Source organism: Daphnia magna, linkage group LG3 (assembly GCF_020631705.1).
Source record: "Daphnia magna isolate NIES linkage group LG3, ASM2063170v1.1, whole genome shotgun sequence".
Classification (NCBI taxonomy): domain Eukaryota; kingdom Metazoa; phylum Arthropoda; class Branchiopoda; order Diplostraca; family Daphniidae; genus Daphnia; species Daphnia magna.
In genome coordinates, this window is record NC_059184.1 from 6,752,310 (window position 1) to 6,766,025 (window position 13,716).

Consider the following 13,716-nt stretch of genomic DNA (forward strand, 5'->3'; position numbering starts at 1 on the left):
CTTGTGATGGAACTGCACACCTGTCCTTGTACGCTGCTCACATGACGGTCTACTATAATAGGACGCACGCTTCCCCTCCAGGAAGTGCCCTCCTGTTTGGTAAAAAAAAAAAAAAAAAATTATAATAAATTGAAAAAAGGCTTTCTCTCCTACGTTTGTCTTTTAGCCACAGAGGGGGAGTATTGCAGGTGTGTAAGCAGAGAAGGGATGTGAGAGGCGACGGTGTAGCTGCCCGATTCGTATTCAGTTAACTGCAGTCAGTGGAAGAACACGGTGGTTTGCTGTCCATTGTCTGATCTTTTTCTTAGTGTATTGCTCCTACTAGCCGAAATTCGTATTCGCTGGATTATTCTCAGGCGTTCTTCATTTCGCAAGACTGCGTATTTATTGAATTTAAAATAGATTTGACCTTTGCCATTGGTCTATTCGGGTTTGACAGTTGAGTAAAAAGCAACAACGGTAAAAACAGATCAGGTGGTTGCACGTGATGGGCGAGTGCAGGTCGCCAGTGGAAACTTTTTTGGTTGGCTAGTTCGCGTCTATACCTCACTGGGCTTTTTTTGTGTGTGTGTTTTTGGCTCTACTTTGAAAGCGGAAACGGTCAGCGCATCCGTTGCCTTAGGCATTAGGTGACGATTGTACTGTTCCATTGTGTTTGGTGCCCCGATTGAAATTTCGAATAGCTCTGAGACGTTATGGATATCTATTCGGATGCCGATGATAATGTCCCTTTAAAGCCGGCCAAGTTGAGAACAATACGGCTTAATCGAAGACCAGGTGTTCCATATTTTGGATTCGGGGTAGGCGACACTAATTTTCCGTCTGTTTTTAATTGTTGTCTAAATCTAACCAGCAATATTGAATCAAATGATGCTTATAGATACGTGGAGGGCGTGAGTATGGATTAGGATTTTTTGTCACCAAGGTCGTAGCTGGTAGCGAAAGCGAGCTGCAAGGATTGTCGGTAAGTCAAGTGCTGTAAAGTTATATATGTAAATTCACTCTCCTATTAATACTGTGTTTCATTTTGTTTTTAGGTTGGCGATCAGGTGAGAGGAATATCAGTGCAGGTATAGTTTGGTCAGATACGACTCATGTCTTTTACGATTTCAGGTAATTCGCATCGATGGGATGCGAGTAGAGGAAGCATTACACAGGGAAATGCTGAACTTCATTCGATCAAAATCGCACATCACCTTGTCAGTTAGAAGTAAGTTTGCTCTGCAGTTCTCGATAACACAGTTTGCCAAACACATTTTAAATTCCATTATTCGCATAGGTGGAGGCCTCGTTCCATTTTATGAGTGAGTTTGCATTACTTTTTCTTTTCTATTAGCGACGCCAGTCACGCAATTGAATTTTACAGATGCACCAATCACGCCCTATCATGGCAACCGGTTAAGACCGATCGCGTCCATCATCCGGCCTTATCAGCATCTTCTTCATGGAGTCCTACCGAAGTAGCGCCCTCATTCGCCAGTTTGACTCTCCGATCACACAATAAAGGAAGATTTGGATGCAGGTTGGTTTAGCTACCTGTCAAGGACACAGACGGGCCATTTAAAATAAATGTATTGTATATATTTGCGTGACTGGCCTTTGTTGCAGTGTCTGCGAAGGCCCACCGCACCGGAGAGGAGTCTACATTCAAACAACCGAAGAAGGAAGTGTGGCTCGCATGGCAGGAATCAAATCCGGTGATCGGATTCTTCATTGCAATGGCATGGATATGACCTCTGTGGATTTCGATGAGGTAATCTATGATCTATCCTTGAACTCGCACTTCTAATTTGTCATGCCGTTCGTCACGAGGATTACCTTGATTTTTTTTTCTCGTCACGCTTTGATTTTTCCAGTTTTCAATTCCTACCGTGCACCGAAAAGAATTTAATTTTTTCCCTTCTATTTTTATTTATTTAATTTTTCTATTTCTCCTAAAATTAACAGTAACTGGTAGGTGATCGTAAACCTCTTTTCATGCCAACGGCCTAGAAAACATTCTGAATTCAATTTCGTACATGTTTCGTGTTTCCCATCGATTTCCCCTATAAACAGGCCGACCGACCCTATTGTTCATTAACGGACTTCTTACGCCCTCGTTCACTAGCTTTCATTAATTTTCCCCCAAACAGGCGGTGATGATGCTGAAAGAATCGAATGTTTTGAATTTGATAATAAGCCGAGGGGCTGGTAGCGATTTCATTTCACCTGGCGAATCTTCCGGCTACAACAGCGCCGCTTCTTCCGTCAATGGTGACCAAAGCCCATTGCAAAACGGGAAACAGAAACGACTCTCCGTCGTAAGAGAAGAAATGATTGATGTCGTCGATGAAAGGTTGTCGTTTTCATCATTTCCCACGTGAAATCAATCAGACGCGTCAATTTTCTTTTTCATTTTTGTTTTGTGTGGGTCAGACGAGGCGTAGTGGTCGGTAGCGCGACTGTCGATTTCTGTCACCGAAATGGCATGAAGTGGAATGTACATGAAACCTGTGGCAAAGAACCGATTCATCAAGCTGTTCAGCAATGGAACCGCACCTCTGTTGTTTCAGAGGAACAGGAAGAACGAAAGCGGTTGCAAGAAGAACGCCGGCGGATTGAAGAAGCTCATAAATTACTAGCCGAAGAAAAGGAGAAACTTGCCAGAGATCGCCAACAACTTGAGGTACGTGAATGTGGTTTTTTTTTAATATCCACTTTCGTTTCCAGAATTCCAAAATTCAAATCCCTGATTTCAATTCTTTCTACCTGATAGGATGCCAGACTTCAGTTACTAAACGGTTCTGCCCCTTCCTTGAAAACTGTGCAACCAACGAATGTAAGCATGTTCGGTGGTATTATGATAATATGGTCATTATCTCACTCAGTATTTGTTAAGTAATTTTTTTGACACTATTGTTCTTGGTTTTTATGTTTGTTTATTGTTTGTAGAAGCCTTACGCGGAACCGGAAACGGTGGTTAAGCCACCCGGTGGAGGAACCGTTCATGAGCAGGTGAGAATCAAATGCCATCTATGATGTGCTTCATAAGATATTATTATTTCTATTTATTTACCAAATTTCTGTATTTTTGAATGTTATTATTTTTTTGTCGTTGCAGCTTATGGTGGAATTCAAACAAAAAATGGTGTCATTAAAAGCGACAGATGTCACCTCCGGCATTGTGACTGGGCAAGAGGTAACAATATTTTCTGTATCCGCAGGATTTTTGGTTTTTTCCTTTGAGCCTTAGTTGTCCGAGATAACGAGATAAGACTTGCCCTGATGTAATCGCTTTGCACCAGTGATGAAACATTAGTCATTTCTTACTCATCATGTCATTCAGGCCAGTCAGGTAGGAAAGGTTAAAGAAACTTCGGCATCAAACACGCACCTACCGTTGAAAGCAAGTCAGTCTGCACCACCAGCACCTCCTTTACCTCCGGTACCTACCTCTTTAGTTGATATCGTATTGGAATCAGTAGTTAATTGCTCATCTGTGTAACAGCCGCTGCCGACAGGTGTGACTGTCGCGGCACGGAAGAAGCCAGCACCTCCTCCACCCGTGCCAGTTCCTGATTACGATCTTTCGTCTTTTCCGCGAAAGATGGATAACACAGAACAAGAAGTGGAGGATGGCATCAGTTTGCGTAGCAGATTGGACAAGCCATTATCAGGTGTGCGAGTTTCGATTGGAACTTATCAAGAATTGCCACCTGAACCGACCAAATTAGATTTTTTGCCCTCCAAGAGACATAGTACATCGCCACGCGGAGCAAAGCAACCTGATGGAGTCATCAAGAACCAGTTGCAGTCGGAACTGAGTCAAACGCTATCGCGGGCCCGTCTCAGACAACGCATTCCTTCCACCGATCTCGAGCTTAACGAAGAAAACAAACCGAAATCGCTGGCCGAAGTAAATCCTCCTATTGTATCAAAAGAAGAAATGGCGATTGAGAAGAATAGACCAGCTGCACAGCAACCACCAGTTTTGTCAACATTCAGACGAGCTCCTTCATCCGAAATCCAAGCCAAAATGGCTTCATTGGCTGCTGCTTCGACCAATGGATCGGGCCGTGATGCAACCATTTCTCAGTTGCCGGATAATAAAGTCACAATCAAAGTCCATCCGTACGTTTCGCGATCGGACTTTGGTCAAACGTAAGAGACCGTATTTCGTTTGCTTGTTATTGCCCGGCTTGTAATAAGAATCACGTTGTACCAAGTCACGCCTGCTTTCACTTTTATTTTATAGACACTTTCCACGTTAATGTTGTGTTTCAGAACGAAAGTTTCTGGGGATCTATATATCTATTTACAGATTCGTTGTCCTTCTTTATTTTGGACAGAACGTACATCGACAGTGTGCCCGTAACGGAACTCTGATCTTCTTTTGTGTCGTCAAAAAAATACATCCTCTCCAGTTATTGTACATTATCATCATTCGCTGCGGTTATTTCTCTCTTTTTTGCATTTACACTTGGCTTGAAAAAGAAAGCCGAGAGAAAGCACAAGATCAACAACAATGGCAACTTTCTATCTCATCATAAAAATGATGATGACTTCTGCTACTAGTGCTGCCACAAGAAGAAAGAAAAAAGAAAAGAAACAGGGCGTCTTAAAAAAAAAAAAAAAATGTCGATTGTCGTCGTCGAGATGTCGGTCTCTCTTCAAAGAATGAAAACATACCAACAAATAGCTCAACGTATTTCAGGTAGATTCAGGTATTGAAATATATGGTGCCTATAAAGCCGCTATGGGCGACAGACAGCTGCACATTCTTGCTGAACAAAATTGAGGTTTCAAAAAGAAAAGAATCGATAGGTCACGCCGTCTAGTCGTGGCTATGGCAATCTTCAATGTAATTGTATTAGGGCAGCGCGCGCACACGCATGGGATAAATACGAGACCCTTCGAGAAACGAACGACTAACGTGGCACTGTTGATTCATCAGAAAAAACTCTTTATGATTGTTTCAGTATTTCAAAGTCAAGAGAATCAACTCGTTTCGAAACAGCTGCCACTCGTTGTTCTTTCTCGTTTTTTTTATTTTTTATTCTCGTAATAATAAAGTGATGCAGTGATGGCCAGGTGACGAATGTTTGAAGGCACGAAAGCGAGATGGGGGAATGAAAAAAGAGGGGAGAGGGGGGGAGGGAGAAAGAAACTTGCAGCCGATATTTTCTTTGTTCGGTCCAGTGTTTCAAATCCCGCCAGATGGCTCTATTTCGCCCGCCACGCCACCAGACGGCGTATCGCTTGTATGGATATGGGGTGGGGAGAAAGGAAAGGGAATAGATTCTTTTCGAAGCAGCCCATTCGTTTGAGAGCTGCTGCCTGAACAAGATCTGTTACACACAACAAGCACGCTCAACGTCATGACGGCATCATCTATGTGGTGATTCTCCAATGCCGTTTTTTTTCAAAGTTTTACTCATCACTTCGTCTCAACGTTTTTAGTTTACAAGTAAGTCTTTGCAGATTGTTTTTTTACCGCTGTCATCTGCAACCAGTTGTCTGTCGAAGAGCATGGCCCTTAACTTCATCCCTCCCTCTCCCCATCTCTGTGTGTGTGTGTGTCTGTGTGTGCTCTACTCGTGTTGTCTGCCAAGATGGTGGGTTAAAGTGTTGGTATGCTATTTGAGTATCTATATTGAGGTCAGGTGTATAGAATTTTGAATAAGCGCGCCAATTGGAAACGTGAAAGTCCCGCGCGTGCACGTGGTAGTCGAACGTAGCGGTACTTTTTCTTCTTTACACTTTCATTCGATGGGAAATGCCGTGTGCAGAAAGAGAAACCGTGCGGGTGTCCCGCGTGCGGAAAAAGCAGGTCATCTGGCCAGTTTACCAAAGAGTGAAAGGCGGTGTAATGTATGTTGCAGAAAGGGGAGTTGACAGTACAACAACTACAAGACTATTGTCACGTTTTTTTTTCTTTTTCAAATGGTGAAAATGCGGGTTGATTGTCTTGAGAGGGAGATTTCTTATTATCTCGGTCACTACCAGTTATATGAAAGGGATTAAAGAATAGGGACACATTTACTTCTCGTATTACTCCCCTCTCTTTTTTTTTTTTTTGTTGTTGGTTTGAATTTATCAGAAAGAAAGAAGAAGAAAAAAAAGAATTCCTTTTCCCCCCACTTATTTCCGGCGTAGCGGATGTTGGAAGCAGGAACCCCCTCGGGCCTATGTGATCTTCCCCAGAACTACTTTTGATTGTGTTACAGCAGCCTGTATTTTTTAGCAATGGTCTCTTTTGTCTACTCACCCCTGGATGTGTCAGCGTCGGAGGGTGATAGGAGGGGGGAGCACGTGGGTTACCATGGTTACCGTCCCCCTTAACATTCGACGAATCAAGAGTGTCGTCACGAAGAGAGAGGGTCAGCCAGGGTTGAAACGGAAACAGCTGTTGTGCGCGGCCAACATGGCGCAGCTGCGCCTCTCTGTGTCTGTACGAAGAAAAGAGGGGTATGGGTACTCACTTTTTTTTCTGACCCCCTCCCTTTTCTTTTCCATTCTCGAATGTTCAGTGGGCCCCTTCCTCCCTTCAATCTCTATGAAAGATGGTCTACACAATAAAGTTTAGAAAAAAGACATTTTTGTCTGTTCAAAAACATCTTCCATGTGTGTGTGAGTGTGTGTGTGGGGTGGAGGAAGGGAAGCTGAGATTCTTCTTCTTTGAGGGGTGGAATATTTCTGGGTTCTTTGTGTTCAGCGGGGGTGGTAGAACCCTAACTGAAACCGTTGGGATCTTGTTTGTTCCAAAATTCCAAATACTAGATGGGCATTGAAAGTATTGACGTCGGTTAAAAAGGGGGGCTGGTGTGTATTGATCCACGATGTAAAATGCTTCAGGGGTTGTGGGTTATTAGTTTTGAAAGATTCGTTGGATCGATTCTCCCTCTTTCATTGGACGATGAGTCATAGCAACACGTGCCCAAATGCGTCTGTAAAGTTTTATTTTTCTGTAAATCAAAATTTGCGAATTTTTACATTCGGCGTCATCACGAGGCAACACGTGTTCGGTAGCCATTTTATTTAAAGCAAATCGATAACGTCGAATGTAAGCAGTGCGGTAGGCATTGGATAGCAACACCCTCTGTCTGCAGCATTCTACATGTTGAAGTTGGGACGCCGCCCGATTATTGATCGGAAAACTGAGGTAGAGAAGGGAGAGCTAGACATAGAGCCCTCTTAGAACGAGTAATAAAGTACAGACAGAGAAAAGGGGGAGAGCGTGGAAGGGGGGAGAGTAACAAGAGGGGTTTGTCGGTAGCCAATGGGGAGGCTTCTCTTGTACACATCTTCAACGCACAACGAACTGATCTCAAATACAAAGCGCACTGATTCGGATTCACTACCGGAAGTTTATTAGAATCAAAAGAAGAAAAAAATTTATGTGAAAATGAAATCTTAGATGAAAGTAACTGGGAAACGGGTAAAAAGTGGCCTACTTTCACGTTTCACGCCAAAAAGGAAAAGGTGTATTATTTTTATTTTTTTTGCCACATTCACGATCTGAAAGAGAGAAAGTGCGTGACGAAGACTTTTCTCTTTTAGAAACTTTTCCTATGTTTTCATCATGTTCTCTTCATACAAGTCGGTCTCGCAATTCCATGTGCAGCAGCAGTGGCAACAAGTAACGCAGCTTTATTTTCTTTTTTTTTCTTTTGTTGTCTTCTTTCCAGGTGCCATTTGCAGCCAGTATCTATCGTCTGTATCGTCGCCCGTTTAATAACAGACACTTGGAGTGCGATCGTTTATATTTTTCGCCATGGCATCTTCGCCTAGTCCGTCCTCATTGGATTCGGTCGGCACATCACCACTCGGTTCGTTTTCCGATCCCAATGAGCATCCGCTCTTGGCCCGCGATCTCGGTCTCGGCCCATTGGTGGGTTACGGCGATAGTGGCGTCTTTAATGGAATCAATTCCACAAATTTTTCATCTTGCTCATCCATGATGCACAATTCGGCACTCAGCCTCTACCTTAACGGATTAGGTAGTAACGGCAATCTGGATTCAGGATCCGGTCTCAAGGTATTTCATTTTTCTCATCTTCCATCATGTATTTAGTCTGCTCTTAAGCCGATTGGATGGAACTAGCACTGATTGGCTGACTGCAATGTTAACATTCTCTTAAAAAGAGGGCAGTTATGTCCTAGGGATTACGAGAATTGAAAGCTGAGTATTTCCTTTGTTTTCTTTATGACAACAGGACAACCTGAGTATGGGGAGCAGCGGAACCAGCAGTCGGCCACCTAGCGGTGGCTTACCAGGTTGCAACTCGAGCACCAGCAGCAGTGGTGTATCCAGCCCTGGATTGGCTACCAAATGCGCAGTGTGCGGTGTTGGCGATTCCTTCTCCGTTCTGCCCAAAGTTCTTCCTTGTCTTCACGCTTTATGCCAAATGTGTTGGGATAAGCAACAAATGAATGACGGCATGACAACGGATCTGCTGGACAAGAACACCAACTGCCCAGTTTGCAAAGCCGATTGTCTCATGTCGCCGCCTTCTCATCAAGGATCATCTTCGTCCAGCCTATTCAAGGATTTCTCGTCGACGCTTCACATGATGGAGACTCCAGCGACGACTCCGCTTTGCGACAACAATGGATGGAATTCAGCCACTTGCACCGCTTGCAAGGCTAAGGACCCAGTACTGGCTGTGGCCAAGTGTTTCGACTGCGCTTCGTTGCTTTGCACATCGTGCGTCCTGGCTCATCAGTTTATGCTGTGTTTCGAGGGACATCGACTCATGACGTTGGCCGAGTTGGCCAGCCCATCTTCGACGTCGAATAATTACACAAACAGCAAGAATGCTAGCCGCCCATGCGTCCGCCATCGCGGTGAGTCCGTGACTCTCTATTGTCACACTTGTTCCGTCCCTGCTTGCACCCAGTGTTTGCTCATGGAACACAGTGGCCCAGCTCACGACATGGAAGCTCTCAACGAGGCTGCTCCCCGCTTGGCTCACCAACTTAATCGCACCTTGAATGACGCCCGCGCCAAAGCTGCCGAGCTGAAAACCGTCGTCCAGGCTGCTGAATCTGCTGTCAACAAAATGTCGAATCAGCTGTCCAAAGCTCAGACGGACGTCACTGAAACATACCATTTTTACCGAGCTGCGTTGGATGAACGGCGCGAAGAGCTCCTTCGTGAATTAGAGAGCGTCTACAACAACAAGCAAACAACTATGAATGATCTTGGGCACAAGACACAGGAGGCAGTGGAACGCATTCTCAAGACTTGCAGCTTTGTCGAACGTCTAGTGAAGCAATCATCGCCTGTCGAGGCTCTTCTTTTCAAGAAGGAATTGGATGCTAAATTCGCCGCTCTCTTCGCTTTCTGCCCGCCCGATTTGAATCTTCAGGGTTCCCTCGATGTTGAATTCATGTCAAACTACAAAGCCATTCAGATTGGAGTGCGTAACACGTACGGGTACATTCGTTCTACCAACGAACCGAACACACCTGGATCTTTCAATGCAGCTGCCGCAGCAGCAGCCGCCGCCTCGAAAATGCAGCCGCCCATCGCTCGACCCACATCCATGCTGTTGGGTTCCAATTACTCGGTCAACGGAGTCAATCTGACCCTCAACAATGGACGTTTGAGCCCAGCTGGTAGCTTGGTCACACCAAATGGCGATTCGCATTTCATGGCCAAGAGATTCCCAACATCGTCGACGAGCAACAGCTTTGGATTGGGTCTGAATGACCTCGGCTTGGGCACTCCCACTCTGTCGCAACCACCTACTTATGAAAAATGGAGCAATAATGCCGGAGGATTTGATTCGTTCCAGATGCCACCTTCCACAATGCGCTCGGACGGATCGTCGATGACATCGATGGCTAATGATCCTTCTCTATTTGAACTGTCCAAGCTGATGTCCAACACGTCTCTCTATCCGCCTCGTTCGCAAATTAAACGCCAGAAGATGATTTATCACTGCAAATTCGGTGAGTTTGGCGTCATGGAGGGACAGTTCACTGAACCGTCTGGAGTTGCCGTCAACGCCCAAAACGACATCATCGTCGCCGATACCAACAATCACCGCATCCAGATTTTCGACAAGGAGGGTCGTTTCAAGTTCCAGTTTGGCGAATGCGGTAAACGAGACGGTCAATTGCTGTACCCCAATCGCGTCTCGGTTGTGAAAACGTCTGGCGACATCATCGTTACCGAACGCTCACCCACCCATCAGATCCAGATTTACAACCAGTACGGCCAGTTTGCTCGCAAATTTGGCGCCAACGTCTTGCAGCATCCTCGAGGCGTGACGGTCGACTCGAAAGGCCGCATCATTGTGGTCGAGTGTAAGGTGATGCGCGTCATCATTTTCGATCAAATGGGTAACGTGTTGCACAAATTCGGTTGCTCTAAGCACCTTGAATTTCCCAACGGCGTCGTTGTCAACGATAAGCAAGAGATCTTCATTTCCGACAACCGTGCCCACTGCGTTAAGGTTTTCAGCTACGAGGGTGTCTTTCTGCGTCAGATTGGTGGCGAGGGTTTGACCAACTACCCCATTGGTGTCGGTATCAATTCTGCCGGCGAGATCCTCATTGCCGACAATCACAACAATTTCAACTTGACCATCTTCACCCAAGACGGACAGCTGATCTCGGCGCTCGAGTCAAAGGTTAAGCATGCCCAGTGCTTCGATGTAGCTCTCCTCGACGACGGATCCGTCGTCTTGGCCAGCAAAGATTACCGTCTCTACGTTTACCGTTACGTGCAAATTCCTCCTCTCGCGTTATAATTGGTCGTTGATTTTTTCTTTTCATTCTATTTTTCGCGCCCTCCATACGTTTTCTCTTGTCAATCTACATATCCCCCCCTTGCTTGGGTCTTATCGTCAGGAACCGCAAGTTCCCGAATTCTTGCATCTCTCCAACAACGGTGGAGGGATTTGAATAATGCACTTATATCGATCTTGTTTTTAATCACTAAATCGGTTGAACATTTTGAGTTCGCATCATCAGTCGACTCCGTAGTTCGACTTGGTAGAAGAAGAAAAACGAACTAGTCATGAAATTATTGGATGTAGCTCCGGGGAAATCCAACCGCCCTCTTTTTTCTTTTCTTTTTTTCTTTTTTTGCCAGCTTGAGGGAAAAAATGGTGGCCAAGAATTGCGAATCCTCGTCTTAGAAGAAGAGAAAGTTTTTGAATGGACTTTTCAAGTCAAGTAAAAGGAAAGAGAAAGAAGGAAAAAAAAAAGTTTGTTCTCGACGAAAAAGAAAACGTTGACTCTGAGACTTGGTTAACGTAGCAGCTGTCGTGCAGTTTAGCAATAGCTCCTTTATTTTTGCTCTCTTCCTCATTTTTTTAATTGGGTAGTTTTGAGAAATGCTCACGAATTGATTCGAATGTTGGCTTTGTTGTATCAACGGTTCAGCCCCTCTTTACCCTCCTGCGCCGGTTCGTTCGATGGTAGTTTTTTTTTTTTTTTTTTTTTTTTTTACTTTTGTTGGCCAAGTAATAAGAAGTGGGAAAAGAATTTCTTTGTTTGCTCTCGTAACCGTGTCGTGATGCGCCCGCCATCCTGGGATCCAAAAAAGAAACAAAAATCTTTGGGCTCGTGGACCAATCTGAATCTATCCAAACTGTCTTCTTCTTTCGATACTATCACTCACTCTGAGGCTCAACTGATCAAGAACGTGCACAATCCTGTTGATCCGTAGTTTTCTTTTATTTATTCATTTTTTTTTTATGTCGAGTTTCTCAAACTGATGGAGCACTCTTCAAGTATTGTCATTTCGAACAAGTCATTACTCTCGGCCTGTGATAGGAGTTAAGCCTCACTATTCTTCTCTGGTTAACTATTACTGCTTTTCCTCTTTAAAAAAAAAACACAAGTTTCGCCTTTTGCAATGGCAACCATCTTCATTCTTTTTCTTATTATTATTATCTGCTAGAAATGTTAACGAGATGACTTCTCTTTTCTGTGATGTGGTCGCTCTCTTTCGCAAGCTTCTCTGCCACGCTCGGCAATGATCTCGTCAGTTAAAAGGCGCTTATTGGATTTGAAGTTTGTTTTTTTTGTTTTTCCACGGGGAAGGTTGGCGTATTTGGGGGGCTGTATCCGATTCACCTGATGTGTTTGTGAAGTGTTGCGAATTTGTCTTAAGTAGCAGGGTCAACCTTGTCTCCTGTTCTAATTCATCCCCTCTTTCATTTTTCCATTGGTTTTCTTTCTTTTTTTTTTCTTTTTGTTTATCGCCAGTCAAGTTCGATATAATCTTGTTTCTGAAAGTAGAATTTATACTTGTAATTTTTTTTTTTCTATTTTGTGGGATGGGAGAAAGTCAGCAGAAGCCAATCCAAGTGCTCAAAGGCAAAAAGATAAAGTTTGGATGTGAGAGTTGGCTCTTCTCGTGTTTTTCTGCGCAGGGAAAAAAGGGGGAAATTCTAATTCGTCTTTGCTTTCATTATATATTTTTTATGTGGCTATTTTCTTAAACTTACCCCTGTGCCTGATGAAAAAAAAAAACAAGTGCAGCTCTTTATACTCCCTTTTCTGTGGCTATCTTCTCACTCGTGTATATTCAACCCAAGGTTTGTGTTAACAGCCATTTTTTTTTTTCCTTTTTTTTTTTCTTATTTGCAAATCTCCATGCGTTTCCTTGCTACCAGTTTTTTCGGTGCGCATTTGTTTCGTTGTGTTGCTCTTGTTTACTTCTTTTAAAAAAATTAATTTTAGTTACAACTTTTTGAAATTGTTTTGTGAATTGATAAGCCAATCTTGTCTGTCTCTTGCTATTTTGGAATTTCCATCCTATTTTGTGGTCTTTATTATTATTTTTTTTTTTTTTTAGAATTCAGTATCATTTTGGGTTTTGTGTTCCTGACTCGTCGCTCCTTGCCCACGGTCGATGATATTGGCCAAGGAGACCGGCATTTATCATTTAGTTTTTCCGTATTCTTTTTTTCTCTCCTACATCGTCACTTCCGTCTCTTTTCTTCTAATTTTAAGTGAATATGTTTTAATCGTACGCGGAATTCAAAACCACACGAGGGGAAAAATTGGCTTGTCTTGTTCTTTTTGTTGCCGTCAAATCGATTCCATCAGCCGTTTGTATACAAATGCCTTTGCCTCTATGCCCCCTCCTCCTGGGTCTGTCCACTGTTCCTTGTGTACCTCAATTACTGTACTGTTATTATTTCAGTTTTAAAGTGTTTAATTTCGCTTCCGGATTGGCTCTTCTCTCTGTCCCCCTTCCCTCTTTTTTTTTTTTTATTTTTTCATTCGTACTCAGCCCTTCCTTTCGCGTGTATCTTAACGAAAGGTGGCAGTTATTTATCTATCAGCTATTTCCTTTAAAAAAAGCAAAAGCACGAGAAGTTTTTGTTCGTTATTTCAATCACATGTCGCCACATTACTTAACAGTATAGTTTGTTTTCTTCTTTTACCACACAAGGCTTTGGATTCTCGTTGGCAGTGTCGTTACATACTCAGGATGGCTCTGACAGATTGAAAGAGTCGGTTGTTAAGTTGGCGTGAAGGGTTTCATTCAATAGTTTCTCTGGGTTTCCGGCAGGTCTGAGAGAGAAACGCACATGTACGCGCTGTCAAAGGCTTCAATGGAATTGGTTTACGCACCATAATGAATCATTTCAGACAAAATGAATTCCTATATCTTGTGCGTGCATAATAAACATTTATTTAGTTAATAAACGAAATACTACAGCTGGTCTTCAATTTGATTGCTACAATCCTTTTTTTTTATCGTTTGAA

At 43.5% G+C, this 13,716-nt stretch overlaps 2 protein-coding genes across 3 annotated transcripts; both read left to right on the forward strand.

Moving 5' to 3' along the window:
* Positions 1–83: 83 nt before the first annotated feature.
* Positions 84–4,416, forward strand: LOC116919591 (harmonin). 2 transcript variants are annotated; one of them, XM_032925606.2, is made up of 15 exons: positions 84–800; positions 881–964; positions 1,038–1,049; positions 1,114–1,210; positions 1,280–1,304; positions 1,367–1,522; positions 1,609–1,753; positions 2,133–2,335; positions 2,416–2,665; positions 2,756–2,818; positions 2,932–2,994; positions 3,101–3,178; positions 3,326–3,424; positions 3,488–3,656; positions 3,714–4,416. In XM_032925606.2, exons 1-15 carry the CDS (start codon positions 696–698, stop codon positions 4,142–4,144), a joined length of 1,980 nt encoding a protein of 659 aa, XP_032781497.2. In that variant the 5' UTR covers positions 84–695; the 3' UTR covers positions 4,145–4,416. The 2 variants fall into 2 exon arrangements, with proteins under 2 accessions (XP_032781497.2, XP_045026867.1); XM_045170932.1 differs by having other exon boundaries at positions 162–800; positions 3,488–4,416.
* A 785-nt stretch (positions 4,417–5,201) lies between these two features.
* Positions 5,202–13,668, forward strand: LOC116919588 (brain tumor protein). The gene is made up of 3 exons (XM_032925602.2): positions 5,202–5,446; positions 7,668–8,017; positions 8,196–13,668. The coding sequence occupies exons 2-3, from the start codon at positions 7,754–7,756 to the stop codon at positions 10,737–10,739; spliced, it is 2,808 nt and encodes a 935-aa protein (XP_032781493.1). The 5' UTR covers positions 5,202–5,446; positions 7,668–7,753; the 3' UTR covers positions 10,740–13,668.
* The last annotated feature ends 48 nt before the right edge of the window (positions 13,669–13,716 follow it).